Here is an 18,612-nt window from a genome sequence, read left to right as displayed (position 1 = left end):
TCATATCTCATGTCAAAATAAAGCTAATTTAATATAATTTAATATATGAAAAAATGGGCTTTTGTAGACCTCTCAAGAATTCTTCATTAATTTAATTTCTACAAGAGAAAACCCTGAAATTGATAGAAATAAGGTTTATTCAAACTAACCAAAGACAACATCTTATTTTCAGACAACTGTTCATGCAAATCTCACTGAAATTTCTGATTGCTTTAACTGTCCTGACATGATTAAAATTTGGCCAAAACTTGATAGGTTTAACCAGCTATTTGAGTTTATGACCTCCTCCTAACTGTGTTGCTAGAGTGTTACTGCTACTTTACGAAGTGAAAATAGTACTACTCACATAATCACAGAATAAGCTGGGTTGGAAGGGACACACAAGGTCCTGCACAGGATGCTCCAGGAGTCACACTGTGTGCCTGAGAGTGTTGTTCCATTGCTTCTTGAAGTCTGTCAGGCACTGACACAACTTCAGGCCATGGCCTTCGGTCTTGTCACTGGTCACAAATATGAAGAGATCTGCACCTACCCTTTTGGTTCCCTTAATAAGGAAGTAGATGACAATAAGGTCTCACCTCAGTCTCCTCCAGACTGAGCAAGTCTCTCAAGTAGTGGTTAAAATATCTTGATTTTTGCATTGTCCTGAAATGAAGCTGGATCAGTTGAGAGATGCAAATCTTGAAAGTGGTAATAAAAACTCTGGTAATACAGGAATTTTTTGTGTGTTTTGACACAATTCCCATACCTACTCATTTGTGGAATGTTGTCAATTATCTGTCACTATAATTTCTGTTAACTACATGAGAATGAGAAATTAATCAAAAGGTTAAAAATATATTTCTTTACTTCACTAAAATATAAAGCATGACCAGGCACCAGGGACAAAGGAAAATAAAACTCCTTTTTACTGTCATGCAATCTCTTTTAACCTCTCCAGTTTCAAAGCTGAGATAACAATGAGTTAAAGTCATAGGTTTATGAATGGAGAAAAGAGGAACTTGAAGTCTGATAGAGTTCTGTCTATATCCCTTATATTGCTCTTCTGAATGAAACACTTCAATATTACATGAGTTGATCCTGAACAAAATGCTTTTCAATGAAGTGCATTTAAGAAAAATAATATATTTTGTGTGCATGAAGTCCCAGAATTATATGTCCATTTTTTGTCCATACACCGATACTTCATCAGATAAAAATATTTTCAAGCTTGCCTGGAATTACTTATTTGTTTTAAAGCCTGACAAATGAAACATTATTTAAATGGCTTTTGCTAATAATGAAACCACTGTAAACTTCTCATCACCAGTTGCAGTGCTCATGTTTTCACTGTGGCAGACCCAAATGTTAAGTATGATGAGTATCTTGATGCCTCATGCAATGTTATAAAAGCTATCACCAAAGTAACATCTGTTTGGGCTGTAGATAAATTTTCACTTAGTAGAATTGCATGATCCCAAGCAATTACAATTAAAAAGAAAGTCATGTCTTAGTGATAGATATTACTAATTTTGTTTTGAAATTATATCAGTAGCATTTGTACCAAAAAAGCCGTTATAATTTTTCATAGTGAGAAGTAATTTTTCAAACAAAATGAAGGTATTTTTGCTGTTCTTTACTGAGCTATCAATGACTTAGTACCCATACCAATTTAGGTACTTCAAGGATTTGCCTGGCAAAAAGATAAGTGTGATAAGGATGTCAACTTGTGCATGAAGTGAATATTAAGGAAAATGTATCAGCTGATTTCCACTGGAATGACTGCAGATAGAAGTCTAAGAAAAGAAAACATCCCAAATGATGTATATATGTAACTTCACAGAACATTTGGTAGAAGAACAATAATGACAAGGGTTATATAAAACCATAACCCTCTGGTATTGGTAAAGTCTTATTTTGTCTAGCAAAAGACTTGATAATGTTTTAGGTTCCGTGAGGGATAATCTGTGGAATAGAAAAAATTTTGCATGGAAGTCTGAATTTCCAAAATTTTCTTCTAGCAACAAAGTATGCAATGAACTCAGAAAGTATAGACTTTCTTGTTTTTATTAGGATAACTTTGATTTTCTGTCCCTTGTGCCGCATGTAGAAGTCCGAGTCAAAATTATATTCAAAATGTTTGCTCCTAAAATCTCTACTGACCTTAATTTTCTCATAGACCTATCCCTCTTTCATCTAAAAATATCTGATTTTTTCAGTAGATTTTCATCCAACTCTCATAATTCCAACTCTGTGCTTGAAGACCTATCCCTCTTTCACCTAAAAATATCTGATTTTTTCAGTAGATTTTCATCCAACTGTCATAATTCCAACTCTGTGCTTGAAGGCTGATACTGTGTTTATAGCAGCCAAACAAAATTATTTACTGTGGTTATCCACAGACTGGTAAGCAACAGCATTGCTCTTAATGTGCCTCACCTTGACTTTTCAGATTCAGGAAAGTGATTTGGTCTGAATATGTTCTTGGTTTTTGATCTTAGCTGAAACTGCCACCAAGGGAAGCAATAAGTACAACTTGTCATGTTATATTTTACAATGGTTATTTGTTCACATAGAAGTGAATGGAAATCTACTGTTTTACTTCAAAAAGGACAGTAGATGCAAATTGGACAATTGAATTCCTGCCTAGTACTGGAGACTTCAATTTGATAACCTAGAACTTTGGACAATGCATAAATTTATACCTTTCCTTGTATTTTCAAGTCACTCCCTAATTTCTTATAATACTTTTATAATATTCGAAAAATTAAGATTAAAATTTCCTAAGCATTTCTAAATAGGAAGAGCTAAGTTCTACACTATATGAAATCAATTTTAAGAGCAGCCTGTTAATAACAATGTCTTTCCTCTTTATTGGATGTAAACCCAAATAAGGTTAATTAAACAGGAATTTTACATAACATCCCGACTGCCTCCCCACATGAAAAAAGCAATAGTTGTCAGAAGCCTTCAAGAAGACAACAAGCTCTGTGCACAGTGAATTTGTGTTCAGGGTAAAGTTGCCATATCAGCTTCATTGCTACCAATTTGTTTCACTGTCTGTTGCAATCCATTCCTGCTGATGGAAGAGGCTGAACACAGCCATTACTGTCAGCTCTAATGTCTAGATATTTCAGCCCTATGCTCATTACCAGGTTTTTCCCACTTGTCATGCTACAGCAGTTACCTATTTGAGCAGTCAGGAGCAGTTTAAACAAAAAATAAAAAATAAATCTTGTCTCTTAGTAATAAATAGCTATTATAAATTAGATAGTGTACTAAATAAAATAAGGATTTCTAGACTTTGAGTTCTGTGACTGGTAACTACAAACCAAAATCCAAACACAAAGAAGACCACAGTGTAATACTGCATTTTACTATGTGTTTCTTCTAGGCTATAAACATTTCTAGTGAACTGATTGGATTTGTTTGATGCTGTGTTAGAAGGAGACACTCCAAACTTTCCCTAGAATCAAAAAAAGTCCGTAAATTGTTGCATGCAAGTGTAAGTGCTGTTAATAGAGAGTAAGGGACAGAGAAGATAAGCAATATCTGATCTCGTTTAGCCTGGAGAAAAGGAAGCTGAGGAGAATCTTACTGCCCTCTTCAGCTACTTCAAAAGAGGATCTAGTGAGGTGGGCATCAGTTCTCCTGTCCCAGGTAACAAGTGACAGGCTGAGAGGAAGTGACAAGGTTGCACCAGAGGAGATTTAGATTAGAGGTTAGAAAATATTTCTTCACTGCAATTGGTCAGGCATTGGAACAGGCTGCCCAAGAAAGTGGTGAAATCACTAATCCTGGAAATGTTCAAAAGGAGTGTGGATACGGCACTTGGGATTATGGTTTAAAGGTGAACATGGCAGTGCTGAGTTAACAGTGGGACTCAATGATTTTAGAGGTCTTTTCCAAGCTTAACAATTCTCTGAACTCTTCTATTTAATTTTATTTTAGACAAGGGAAATAACCAATAATTTTGAAAAATGTGAGCCTCTTAACATCCCTGACTAATTTCTATTAAAAATTATTGCAAAAAGTCATGTAATACAGTCAAATAATTTTTACTGATTTGTTCCATTGTGGTATTTTGTACCTTTCCTTGTTTACAAGAAGCATTTTAAAGCAAAAAACCTTGGGATAAATAACAGACATTTCACGGCAGTCCATTCTTCCCTCTGTTTACTTGGAGCTGATGGATCATTTAACCGCTTGGCACAGTGTTAATCTGGGCTATAACAGCAGAGTCGATTGTTTGAACAACTGATCAATATCAGTTCCTAAAGAAGCCTCCATTTATAGCTCTGCTGGCTATTTTACACTTGCAGCTCTTCAGCCTTTCTCCCCAGCTGCTGTGGCAGTTCTTTCCAAAACCTTCCTGGCAGTACTTCTCCATTTCAGTTCTTACACTCCCAGTCTTTTGGTTTTATTCTTGAGGTCTTGCACCTGCAAACCTCAATTCTGTTGTTGTTGAAAAGCGTCATGGAAAGAAGGTTTCACTGTCCTGAAACTCACCTCAACTTCTTGCCCCCTTTCTTTTTCTCGTTTGCTAAACCAAGACACAGCATGCAACACAATAGATAATGTTCACACAAATATTTCATAAATGTTATCCAACAATGTACATACTAATCTTAACAATCAATCATTTTGTAGCAACTGCTCTTAATTAACATACTGCAATGAATATTAACAAATAGGAAGTGAAAGTAGGTTCCAAAGAGGATGATGTAACACTAGGGAAAAAAAAACCAAAACAGCAAAATATAATCATAATTTTCATTGTCACTTACTGCACTGGAAGGAGTCTCTAGAGGTCTTTTCTTCCTTTTTTCTCAGGGTAATCAAATTGCAAATAAGGAACATGAATTTAGCATCAGAAGTGTAGCTGGTGTCTCTGTCCTGAAGCTTGCCATTTCATATCCCATCTCTTTTCTCCTTCCTTCCTATTCTCACTGCTTTTTCCATGTTTTTGTTAATGCCTTGATTTCACTACCCCAGTACATGACAGACAACCTGACAGCTGATATTCTTTTAACTGCAACTCTTTATTCAATAAAATTAATCAAACTCATTTGCAGCAATTCAAGATGCACTTGAGATGTATCTGGTCTCAACACTCCATCACTCTCTGGCATTCACTCAAAGCCACCAGTACTCACCAAAACAACTCTTTTCATAATTCTTGCCATGTATATGCAAACTGTTCATAAATACTGCCACTCAAAGAGTCTACACTCCCCTCACATGGTTCTTAGGGATTCACAAACCTAAAGACATCCTTTTAACTTCTTATAGACAGGGGAAATGCAAGTTATGTTTTATCAGGTATGCCTGAGTCAATCTGCATCAGCCTGGATACTGATATATTGCCATTATTATCCTTCCTCATGCCACTGATCACAACAAAACCGATAACAATTATTTCATCTTCTTTGTTCCAAATGCGTGCTTATATGATTAAAAGGCAGAGCTCAGAATATAACTTTCCATTACCAATATATCAACCAAGAAATCTGCTGCTTCTCAGATTAAATATTTACAATTTGTAATCATCACAAGCAGTAGACAGATGTAGTTGTTATTTCCAAACCTGAAAATTTGGATGAAATGGTACTTAAAAATATGGACAGAATTTGGCTTGAAGCCAATGATCCGTCATAATGTACATAGAAATTGGCACCATTATTTAAAAGAACTTTATTGTATTACTGGTCCTCACTTACTGTTGATGGTACAAAGATAACACTGCCATAAGGTATAATCATTGGTTTGCTTCAGATAAACTCACCAAAAAAAATTCTACTGCCATTCAAATATAGCAAAAATCAACTGTGAAATAATTTTTCAATTTAATCAAATTGAATTTCATTAACAAAGGCCATTTTGCTAAATGAAGAAATAATGTATGAGTCAGGAATTCACCTAATCTGTGTGTTACATGCAAAAACACACATTTATTTTAAATGATCATTTAAATTGAAAAAGCTATCATTAACCCAGGTTAATGATATTGTTTAGGATCAAATCTCAGTCCTTTTAAGGACTCAAATTGTTTAATTGTTCATCATGAAAGTTTTCCTGCAATGGCAGTCAGTGTTTGCCCATTCTTTTCTTCCCTTTGATTTCAGCTTTTGTTGAATCATGATCATTTGTAATATTCTCATTACCCATTTTAGACACATTCTTCCCAGGCAAAGAGTCAGTTTTCACTGCATGTTGTCCAGGCTGAGTTCACAGCCTGAATCCTCTGCACAGTACTAGGCTGTCCTCAAGCCCTTGCAGTGCAGAAGTTGAGAGCTGTGGGTCAACACATCATCTCTACCAACTACCCAGCACTATGAACTTCTTTGGCTTTTTGTCCCTCTTTCCAAGATAAATCAGAGCTACATTCAAAGAACTGAAGTTGGAGTGCAGAAGGGAAGTATGACAATGAATGTGGAAAATGAGAAGCATTAGAAGCAGATTAAATGAAAGCCTGGGTTTGATACAATGATAAAATAATGGTATTTCATATAGATTTTCAGCATATGACTCTGTAGTTTAAGCAAATGTTATAAATTATGTAATAATCAACCCAAGTGTAATTCTTTCATGGAACAGATAGGGAAAAGGGAACAAAAGACTTACTGGATGTTAAGAAAGTGCTCTAAGGTGTAACTGTGAGCTCAGTTTCAAATGCAGACAGATTAGAAATTGTGCAAAGTCTTCAGAAATTGATTAGAAATTAGAATTTTGCAAAGTCTTCAGAAGAAAAGGTTGGATACACTGAATGGACCACCATGGTTCAGAGATAAAAACTCAACAAATGAATGGACAGATTAACAGAGAGGTTTCCTAGCAACTGGCGCAGGAAAATGAACTCACTCTCACAGGAAAAATAAGTTTAATTCTCTTCATTTGAGGAAAGAAACATATGTAAAAGTTGTTTATTGCAAAGCAACTCACAACTGTTAAGATCTGGTTATTAAAATGAGAGACATGTCTTTGCCCTAATTGAGGTGCAAACGAGACCATATGTCAAAGTCATTAGTATGGGTTTTTATTTAACAGTAAATGCAAGGGAGAAAGGGGGAGAGAGAAAAAGAAATAGGAAAAGAGAGTGGGAGCAGGGAAAGAAAGAGAATGACATAGAGAAAGGGAATATGTCAGTACTGCATGGATTTTGTTGGTTCTCTTCTTCTGGTCTTCTCAGTCCAGTCTAGTCAAAGTGATTGTCATCGTCTTGAGCCGTGAGAGGTGGGAGAAACACAAAATCCACTGTGTGTATATTTACTCAGGTTTGAGTGGACATGACCAAGTACCTCTCCTGGGGCAGGGAATTTTACAGTGCATGATGTAATACTTTGAATCATGGGACACTTTATCAGACTGATAGTTTATGACACATTCTTAGAATAAGACATCATAGCTGCCTCGTATATCAGTAAAACTGAGCCAATTACAGCCCACCAGAAGGGGTGAATTCCTTCAGGCTGTGTGTAAACATCCTGCCAGTTCTCTGGAAGAGAATTTCCATGGCTAGCCACTGCTGTAAGGACTCTGGCATGATAAAAATTAGGACCCCAACTTGCAGGATCTGCCTCTTATCATCCTCTTCCCTTATCTTATGCAACAGGCAGTTGTAGGGTCTGGTGATGGCATGCATGCCTTCTGCCCCTGAGCAGTTAAGTAATTGATTGAGTAATTAACTAGTATCAGTCCAGGCTCCCACAACAACCTCTTAAGATTTATGAGATGGAAAGAGAAAAAATAATCCGTATGCAAGTTCCTCTCTGTGGGTATTTGAGATGGCTGAAGAAGTATTAATTCCCCAACGGAAAAGGCTCTGAAAATTGTCTTTTTTTTTCTTTTTTTTTTCTTTTTTTTTCTTTTTTTTTTTTTTTTTTTTTTTTTTTTTTTTTGTTGGTTGGCTTTGTTTGGATTTTGGTGGGTTTTTGTTGTTTTCTTTTCTTTCTGCCAACCCTCCAAATATTAGGACAATGAGTGCAAAAGACAAATGCAATGATGTCATTACTATTCAGCAAAGAATGCATGTCTTAAGTTCTTTGGGGCCTTTTTTAATTTGGGGAAGTATTTCCACATCAAAAGCAAAATGCATAGGTGGCATCAATTTTTGAAAAAGCAATAGTTTCAAGCAATACATACAACTAATCTACAGCTAATTAGAAACATTGCAGACATGACCTCAGACAACATACCACACTGAAACAGATGGAACCATAGCTTGACATATCATTCAGCATTGGAGCTGCCCAGATCTACATGAATGGGATGCTTGGGAGCATAATATGAATGGTACAATAATTTGTAGTCCTGGAGAGAAACATTAGTCATGATATATAGCATTCTGAGCTCTATTATTATTTATTTGCTACTTAATGAAGATCAACAGTGTACAGCAGGTCTGTAGCTGATGCTGACCTTGAAGGTTGCTCTTAGCTTTCCTGAAAATCAGTAAAAGTTTGTTGTTGAACCTATCAGTTCTGGTTTTATTTCTTTTAAGTTTTAGCTTCAGTAAAATGCAATCTACATTTCACACAGTAGAAGTTTACACTGAGATTAAGGTACTGGTGCTTGGCTAAGTGGATAGTACATGATGCAACACCAAGGAATATGGATTTTTCTAATAAAATGCTACTTTGAAATAACTTGCAAAATATTGCCTGTCAAGAAAGAGCATAAAATCAGTAAAATAAAAGGCAGCTTTTATAAACATACACCTAATAGCATCAACATTTAGACCTAGACAAAGAAATTTAAATGCCATTAATTTGGCTTTGAATAAAATTGAGACCACAAAGTTGCTGATATACCAGGCTGTCCTAAATCATGTTAGCCCAGGTGAGAGAGACCTTCCTTGCATTCATATCACCCAGTTTTTGTCTTCCTCCAAGGGGAAGTGAATTTCTCTGCTTTGCTGAAGCATGATGTCTTTTTCCACTGACAAGAAGTCTAAAAGCACAAGTTTCTAACCTTAAATATTTTTCTTAATGAAGTCTATGCTGCATTCCCACTTAGTAGTTTGATTGTTTTTCAACTGGATTGTAATTGTTCAAGTTTAGGGAGCAACTAGAATGACAAGGTGCAGAATTTTTCTTGAGACTTAGAAAGTCAGCACATAAGCTTAACCTCCCTCAGACCTTTTTGTGGCCTAGAGCATCTCATTGCAGGATAAACTAATCAACAAACAATTTGTCTTCCAAGACTTGGAAGAGCCTGCAAAATTAATGAAGACCACTTTATAAATGCCACAGAACATCACTAATGCAGTAATTTTTTTTTTTACAGTTCCTGGTCAAACATATCTCCTACTTATCTAAATGGAAGTTAAAATTATTTTCTTGATTATGATCAAGAATCCAGTCTCTGAGCATATACCCATATGTATTAAACACAGTCAGTTTAATCCACTCACACATCCTCAGGAATGCTGGCTGCACATCCTGTTATGTTGCAACAAAACTGTTTTATAGAGATCTATTGCACTGCACTGCTCTCCACTTACAGTGATGATTCTTTCAATTGATGCTTGTCTGCCCAGTTACACAGGTGTGCAGATGAAATACATATATTTTTCCTGATAAGAATATTAGGATTTACACATGAATGAACCCTCTGGAAGTCAGAGTGACAGACAAGATTTTTAACAACTTCTGAACAATGAAACCAGACAGTTGCTGTCCATTAAATTATTCCTCACACTTAACAATAAAACACGCATTAGATGTAAATTACCCTCAGGAGAGGACAAATGAGGACTGATTCCGGTCTTATACTTTTAGTAACTAAAGATTTGTACCAAGATCACTAGTGATTTTGAGCAACCTGCTTCAATAGCTAATAAATGCTACTGGTATACAACTTAAAAAAATTTATATCCTGAATTTGACTCCTGATAGGAGTGTGTGCTCTTCTTTTGCATTTCAAGCTATAGAATACTGAGATATCCATTTCCCCTGCTGAGATTTCTCATATGCCAGAGCAAGAATATAAGAATTGCATTATGGCCTGACTGGTCTGACTATGTTCCCTTCAGCAATATCATTACCGAGGCCACTTCAGAAGGCAAAACACTCCCATGGTAATCACACCCTCAGATCTACAGAGTTATTAAGCTATAGATCATGCCCAGACCCACCTTGGCCTCAGAGGCAGCCTTGATGTCTCCACCTCTCTTTCCTTCTTTGCATTTGAATATCCTTTGGTAAAGATTTTGCCTTGATGCTATATGGACTATTACAAAAAATGCAAACGAAGAGAGGATTGACTGAAGAAGTGTGCCAAGATGTGCTGCAAAGGAACTCTTCTGCCTAAAAAGAAAAAAACAAATTATAGAAGATTGGATCTTGAAATGAATCCTATTTCATCTTGTCATTAATGACCTTGGCATAAAAGAAAGAAGTATGCAAATGACGATTGTATGGTACAAAATTGGACATCTTATCAATACAGCAGATGATGAAAATAACAGATGGGAACAGACAAGAAATTCAATCCTGTGAAGAACAAGGTCATGCACATATGAACGACTGGTTATAAAGAGGGAGCTCATAACTTGCTAATGAATAAGTATAAAGATCTGAGTGTGTCTACATGAGCACAGAATAAGCATAAGCCAAAAAACTAGCAAATATCAATCTAGGTGAATTCAGTGACAGATTTCCAACACAGCTAGAGAAGTATCAATACTTACACCCCTAGAAAGATTTTATTTAGAATGCAGAGTACAATTCTATTCACTCAGGATCAAAATTACTCAAATTAGAACCACTGCATGGGACAGAAATATATAGTTCAAGGAAAGACTGTCAGTGGTTGCTTGGTTAGCAAAGTAGACCAAATCTGACAAAGAAAATGCCTATACTCAATTAATGTTTCTTAAAGTGAACTTTGGGGAATTGTAATGACTGTTGGCTAAATTTAAAAAAAAACAATTTGAACTGATTCTATTTATATTCTCTGTATATATTTTGCACTTTTCAGTATTAAATACATACATATTTCATCAGGAAGGATGAGAATCTGATTGTATTTTCTCATTCACATTTAGCATTAACTTCCTCTCTATTAATAAAAAAAATCAATCAATCAATCAATCAATCAATCAATATTATATTTCAAGTAATCTTAATTTTAGCACAGTAGCAGACATATTCCAAATGTCACTGCATTACAGTAAAGAGGGAGAGGAAGAAAGTTCTTATTTTCTAAGAAGACTTTTTTTAATACCATTCATAGCATCCAAAATATTTCTGTTCATCTCCTTAATGAATTTCTTTGTGCTAGTTGGAATAATTTGCTTTGAACATGCAAATATGCTCAATGTGCTTTAAGGAAAGTCAAAGTTATTAAAAACCTGAAATGCACTTCTTTAATCCCTCCTAATAATTGTATAAATTCACTGTTCTGATAATCCTCACAAGAGGGTATTAGGACACATACATTTTGTAAGATGAAAACTGCATTCAAGAGTTGCTCAAACTGTACAAAAAACACCCTTGTGAACTACCTTGTACACAGACTTACTGAGTTTTAAACTGGCACTTCATCCCTGTTTCAGCAAGCGTCCTCTGCGGATTTAATGATCAGGAACATCCTCCTGATGCACGCTGGCAGATATGGTTGCAGGGTCCAGACCGCAGCGGACACTGTGTCAGACGAGACAGAGCTGCTTGTTAGGGGTGAGTATGCTTGTGGTTCTCCCCTGAAAACACAATCACCACACGCAGCTGTACCAGGAACTTTTAAATAAGTGAGCTTCAGGGATATCTCTGCTAGGCAATGGTCCTCAGATTTTATGTTATCAAAGCCATTTGTGATTAACCTGCTGTCTTTGAAAGGAGTTTCAACATAATCTGACCTGCAGACACTGCAGAAACAAAAGACAGTGGGTTAATAGACAGTTTTAAGAGAGGTAACAGCACAAAAGATATACCAGATTAGCTAAAATGCAGACAATTAGCCTTCACAGACCTGTGTAAGGTAGGTATAATGAGTTTTTGCTATTCTATTTGATGCTTTGCATTCCATCTTATGGTCAAGCCATTCTTTCAGCTTTAACAGTTTAGGAACATTCATTCATTTCCTAAGAGGGGTGCCCATGCAGCCTTTTGTAAAGTTAAAGATATGAACAACGAAACAGAAGCCCCATAATACAACAAGAATTTGGGTTTTTTCATGCATTGAATTGTTACCACCAATTGTTTACTGCACCTTTATGCCCCAGTCCTATAATCTGTTAAATTGTTTCACCTGTCATTGAACCTTCCTGATTATGCACAGGAACCCAGAGTCCTTTTCCTGAAGGATCCTAGATGGTACTGAGGATGCCAGCTCCATTAAGCAGAGTGTTTCTGCATTCTGCACCAGGGGTGTGTGCATGTGTGCCTACACACACACACAGACACCAGACACTTCTGCTCAGTGCCTGAGACATATCTGAGGATTTGCCGTTCACTTATTGGCATAATGACTGGTGGGTCCTGCAATGCCAAGAGAGATGGATCCCTGCTAGGTAGCACAGCTGGGTAGCCTTACTGTGGATGACACATTTTTCAAAAAATAAATCAAGGTAGATATTTTATTAACATTTTAAATACTCCAGATTTAAAAAAAATCAAAATTATTTGGGTATTATAATCTTTCAAAAATTTATTTTACCACATTCCACAATATCTTCCTATCCACCACTTTTAGGGTAAATATATATAAACTATAAAATATAAAAAATGTTCCTGGCTGACTGCAGGTCTCTTCATTTTTTTCATTAAAGTAATAGTTAAATATTTCCATAAAGACACTTTGAGGACCATCAGATTTCTATGAGCTATGGTACTATTGGGATGGTTGTATTCAGCTGACTCGCCATGTAATACCATTTTAGCTGCCTTATGAAATCTGATTCATCCTTCTGGGTTAAGCAAGGCCTTTTGTGCCCCCTTTGTCTGTCTCAGACAGGAGCAGGAGGTTTTATGGATAGACAAGGCAATCTCAACTTAAAATTGAACTTTTGTGACAAAACGGTCTCAGTTATTATCTAGGATAGACTGATTACAAATTTTTTTTTTAAGAATACTGGTTATATAAATTAGTTTATTGAATTTCCTGTAGAAATTAAATTCTTCACTGAGGAAGAGGTCTGAGATTAAATTTTTTAAAAAGGCATTGTAAGAAATATCAGGATGCATTCATATGAGTCTCATCACTAAGTCATCATGCTGTTGAAGTAAAAGCCATAACTGCTTTGTAGTGGAATTTGAATTCAAATATACTTTGATTACAATTTTCTCCTTTTCTTGTTTCTATAATTGGATAATTTTGAGATAGAGCAAGAAATTTTGTTTTGTATTGCAGAAAATGTTTAGAGCACCTTCAGCGTAGAATTGTGAATGACTAGTCCTTACGGACATCAACAGTGCAAAAAGCAAAACTATTTATAAGAATCTAATCTAACTCTCCTTATACTTTTACAGGAACTTCATTTTCATTTCAGTATCTCTAATTTTTTTTTTCCTCCCCTATCTCAGCCTGTAGAGTGCACTTAGTGGTGTGCAATTTGACACCGATGATCCCAAATCATAGCACCTCTCAAACTTCTTTATGTTTAGCTTCCGGTGATACTGGACATTGTTTAGGAGAAGATACCAGCAGAAACAGATGTTTCAGTAAATATTTCAGTTAACTCTGAAGAATTCCACCTGACAAAGGAAGTCATCCTCTATGAAGAAAACTCATGCAGTAAAGTTTGTAATCCAAAGCCGTATTATTCTTTATTTCCAGTACAGTTTATAGTCAAAATAATTTCATTTTATGCATATTACAAAACAGCCTTTTCTTTTCAATGTTACAGCCCAAAGCCAAACTGAGATAGCAGAAGCTTTGTTATGAGCCCTTATATGTATTGATATAAGCAAACCTACAGCACACCCTTGCTCTGACCTTTCTTTCTCTCCTTTTGTCTCTGCAGAAAATACCAATAATAATACTGATAATATCATACCAGCATATAACTCCATTTCAATTGTTACTTTTATTGTAGGTTTCATATGGTATTTTAATAAATGATTGTAATTTTTTCTTGAAAATTGTCCTTCTTACAATGTTTCTACATGAAATAAATTGGACATAGAGAATAAATTAAATTAAAATAATCTAATTCCCCCTCCTTTAGATATTCATGAATATCAGAATTACTGCCACTAGCAAATTGATTAAATTTAAACTGAAGTATGCATTCAACTGGTTCTCTATTTTTAAGTCAGAGGACTTTTTGTCAGCACTTAATTACAAGTGACTTTGAACAGTATTATACCTCGCTGCAGCCTCCTCAGATGGAGGAAATAGAAACAAACTTTGCAGACTTCTGTTGCTCGAAATTACCATCCTGATCTTTAACAGACAGACATTCACCACTGTATTTTCAAGGAAGTGCAATGTATCAGTATCATTTATTGTGTGGAAAACTTAGAGTATCCTTAAATAATATTTATCTACTTTGAAACCATTTTTACTACTTGCTGTACTGGAAGTTCCCTTGATTATATGCCAGGGAATGTCACTATTTTTGCCCTTGCTTTTCTTTGTTCTGCATTATAGAATGAAAGCTATATTCCAAACAACACAAAGAACAAAGAATGTACAGTAGCAAGTAAATCTCAATTTCTTTGAGTCTAATTACTCATAAAAAGGTAATTAATGGTGCAAGAAGATTCCTGAATTTACTGTATATGTGTGTGTGTCTGAAAAAAAAAGGAAATAAAGACAGCAGCAAGTTTCTATTTTGCAACTTTTTATAATGTGTTATATATTTTTAAAAATCAATATTTACATTTTCAAATTCACTACCTCACAGGTCTTGAATTTAGGTAATTTGCAGTGAAAAACATATCTAATATTTTTTCAGTAATGATTGTGACCTAGTGAATCTCTTTCAGGAACATTTAAAAAGAATGTATAAAAAGATACTCTATGTCCTATTTGGACAAAATCAGGATTCAAGTCCTATCAGCACTAAATACTCAAAAAACCCTCCAAATACTAAGTTCTCTAAAATGTGATTAAACTATGTATATTAAAGTAAGAAAAATGTTTTAGTGGTCCCCAGCACTTTTTTTTTTCTAATGCTGCCAGAATGTGGATTTAATTAGGGAGAGATGCTCTGCCAGTGACTGGACCAGTACAGTACAGGCAGTACATCAGCTTTCTAAATTAAATGTCGTGCACTTTATTCTTGGAGTGGGTTATGAGTGAGAAGTATTTTGGTAGTCTCATGCTGGTCAACAGTGACCTTCAAGGGTGGGCTGTCCTGACATACCTGGCATCATCTCTTTGTCTTCAGGTAAGCTACTATTTAACTTGCAAAAGTATTTCCTCTCCAAAATACAGCTCTAGGAAATTCTCTACAATTCGTCATGACAGGGTTTTTTATTATTATTACATGCCTAAAAACACCCCTCATGATCTTTCATTCATCTGAGACCCACCATCCCCTCTAGATACAAACATTGATTCTGTAGAAGTCCCCAGAGAGTCCTTTACTCTGAATATGGGGAGGATGAGAGAAGATTCAGATCAAAGGCTAGAACTGATTTAAGGCAGAAGAGGCAATATCAATCACTTTCAACTTAACTCAGCAGCTGCAGTGCTCATCTATGAAGTAGGATAATTCTTTTTATCTTTTTCAGACCACAACTCACAATCATACTCTCTCCTTAAAAGCATGCTATACCTGCAGGTGGCTGTTAGGTGGGATCAAGATATGTTCAAGCCTCTTTTTAACACAGAGGAGCCAGGAGCACAGAAATCAGGTGACAAGCAAATGAGCACCTGCATGTGTAGGGCACAATTTAGGGCACCTCCAGTAACCAAAATATTTTCTTCTTTCATTGAATTGCTTCCTGCTGTAGAAATTAGCAGAAGTTCCCTCAGGTGAACCTCTGCCAATGGCTTAAGCCAATACACTGAACTGTTATTGGAAAAAGGAAATATAAAAGCTTTATAAAAGCTCAATAACAGGCATGCCATGCTCTGAACCAGATTGTCCTCCACTGGGGCAAAGATGGAGATAGTGGCAAATTTTCTGCAATATTTTCTGGAAGAGAGTCATCAGACCCCATAATAGCAGAAGATATATATGCTGATACATCTCAAGGACATCCAGAAGAGAAAACAGCTTTTCACAGAAGCTGGTAACTATTCTAGCACCAAGCCTGTAGAAATGTGGTACCTCAAGTTCAATCCCTGACAGAAACTATGTATGTCTGATGATCAAAGACATAGTTTTAGTGAATGACTACCACAAAAATCACCTTTAAGGACTTATATTCCACCCAAGTCATTACCTGATTTCCTTTCATTTATGTCTTCTGTTGTTTGCTCACCCAAGGAAATGTAGAATACCTGTTTGCCATGCAAACAAGAATGTTTACAGGAGAATACAGATACCCACTACACAGGCAACAAATGTTTTCCTCAACACATGAAGACAAGAAGTAGTAGTGATTTATGATTTTTATGAATGCCAATCCTGTCCTTGACATCAGTCCAAGAATACTTTTCTCATGTCATGTGCATTTTCTGGCTACCAGCCTTGACTTATCCACCCAGATCTTCAACTTGCAGTGAATATTAAGTAGCAGAGGAGCAGAACTGTAGAATGCTATAGCTTGGCTGGATTTCCACCTAACACTGGCACATCAGTAGTCGAGTTGTCTCTGTACTGATTTTTCACAAAGAAGTGATTACCTAAGCAGAAGGCTCTGATACAGGATAAATATGCATGTCATGTTCTGACACTAATGATATCATCACAGACATGGGCACCAAACACCCAAGTACCAGCCAAGAGACCTGCCTCTCACAGATGTCTCAGGTGATCTTGTAGCCAGCAATGTGTCAGCTTTTCTTGAGACAATGCCTGCCTGGTGAATTAATTTTTGTTTTAAAGCATGACTTCCAAAAAGGGCTTATTACATTCCTATTTTCCATTATGCTCTTAAAATCTGAAGCTATCTGTGTTTTCATGTTTTCACTTCAAAGGACATCTAAACGATCCCATGATTCAACTATGTTTTCCTGTAAAGACATTTAGAACAAGAAATACTTTGATCATAAAGAGGTTGACACCATAAAAGGGCTGATCCTTACTACCCTACATTGGTTCAATTAGCTACAGTATTTTGTTTACAGTTTGTGTTTATTTAACTCATCAGTACAAAATCTATTTACAGTGACTGGGAGGTTTTGAAGAACACCAGCAGAAGTCATAGATAAGAGCAAAAGGCTACTTCTTTCATTTACTTTAGCAAAAAGTATCTCTTTTCTCTTAAAACACAGTTTCTAATTAATTCATTTGAAGCATTTTGCCATAGGCTGCAAGAAAAAAAAGCTTGAGTAAAAAAATGTCCTTCCAAAGCTGTTTACTGTATATTCCTTGCTCTTTCTTCTGCAAGCTTGAAGAGTTGGCTGGAGAAAAACATCTGTAGTTCAGCAAAGAAAAATAGTGGAAGTTGGGAACACACACACGAGTCTAACTTGTTTTCACAGAACTCATCAAGAGGCTTCCTATAGTCAACTGCAGGCAGAGATCCCTTTTACATACACTGACATGAGCAGTAGTCTTGGCTCAGCAGCAGTTTCCAAGAATAACAGAGTTTCTTGCAGGTTAGAAGATCAGTGCAAAACCTGGTGTAATACTTGTCTTATATGGATGGGGACAGTGCTTCATGCATTTAGAACAGTTTGATTTTTGCTATATAAGCCTCCATATTGGTAGAGATGATCGTGACACCAGAGACACCAGAATAGTTATTTTTCACAGTTATCCATTTCAGGGATGCATGACATTCCTTTTTAGAAACTTTATGACTGAACTAGAAATACAAAGTTGTGAATCAAAAATACTGGTTTACATCTGTGAAAGCTTCAGTGCCTAATCAATGCTACCAAGTTTCCAGGATGTTAATGCTTATTTAATAAATGAATGCTTTTTATCATAACAAATTAGTGGTTTCACTAACATTAAGTTTTCAGATTAATTCTATCAACACTTACTCACAAATTAGTCTTGCAAAGCTGGTTTACAATTCATTATAACCAAAAGATTAAGTTTATATAGGTTTCAAACTACTCAGACAGATGCTGAATGCTGCATTATGTATTGCCAGTCTATGGAGCAGCAAGGTCATCTCCAAATTTTCTTTCCTTAACATTTCCCTGCCTAATCACAAAGGAGCAAAGAGTACTGGTCCCAAAATTACTTACTCAATGTTTGGATTTCTGCACTGAACAGTGTAAACAAAGGTAGTGAGGGTTGACAGTCCAAGGTAACTAAGCCTCGGAGAGTGTAGCTAAGAAGATGACAATGAGGTCTCTGCCAGGAAAGAACAGTAATGCAGCAGCCAGGCAAGTTTGCTCAGGTTTTGAGTTTGAGATGCTAACTAATGACATGTGCCATTTTCTAAAACATAAAATATTTCAAATAAATAAAATGCAGAGAAATTATTTATTCATGTTTCCTTTGATTTATCGATGATCATATAAAATATCATTTTAGCAATCTAGTCCCTTTAATAATTTATATATTGATAGATAGATTGGATAGATAGATAGATAGATAGATAGATAGATAGATAGATA

General features: G+C 35.8%; 1 protein-coding gene across 5 annotated transcripts in view; it reads left to right on the top strand.

The window, feature by feature from the left end:
• CNTN5 (contactin 5) overlaps positions 1 to 18,612 on the top strand; it is a 603,752-nt gene that overhangs the window by 541,262 nt on the left and 43,878 nt on the right. For all 5 annotated transcript variants that reach the window (XM_064409453.1, XM_064409454.1, XM_064409456.1 and 2 more), the window contains one exon: positions 11,537 to 11,657. In XM_064409453.1, coding sequence (XP_064265523.1) covers positions 11,537 to 11,657 — 121 coding nt within the window. The remainder of the gene's footprint in view (positions 1 to 11,536; positions 11,658 to 18,612) is intronic.

The sequence above is a fragment of the Passer domesticus genome, chromosome 2 (assembly GCF_036417665.1).
Source record: "Passer domesticus isolate bPasDom1 chromosome 2, bPasDom1.hap1, whole genome shotgun sequence".
Taxonomy (NCBI): domain Eukaryota; kingdom Metazoa; phylum Chordata; class Aves; order Passeriformes; family Passeridae; genus Passer; species Passer domesticus.
This window is presented reverse-complemented; position numbering and strand designations above follow the sequence as displayed.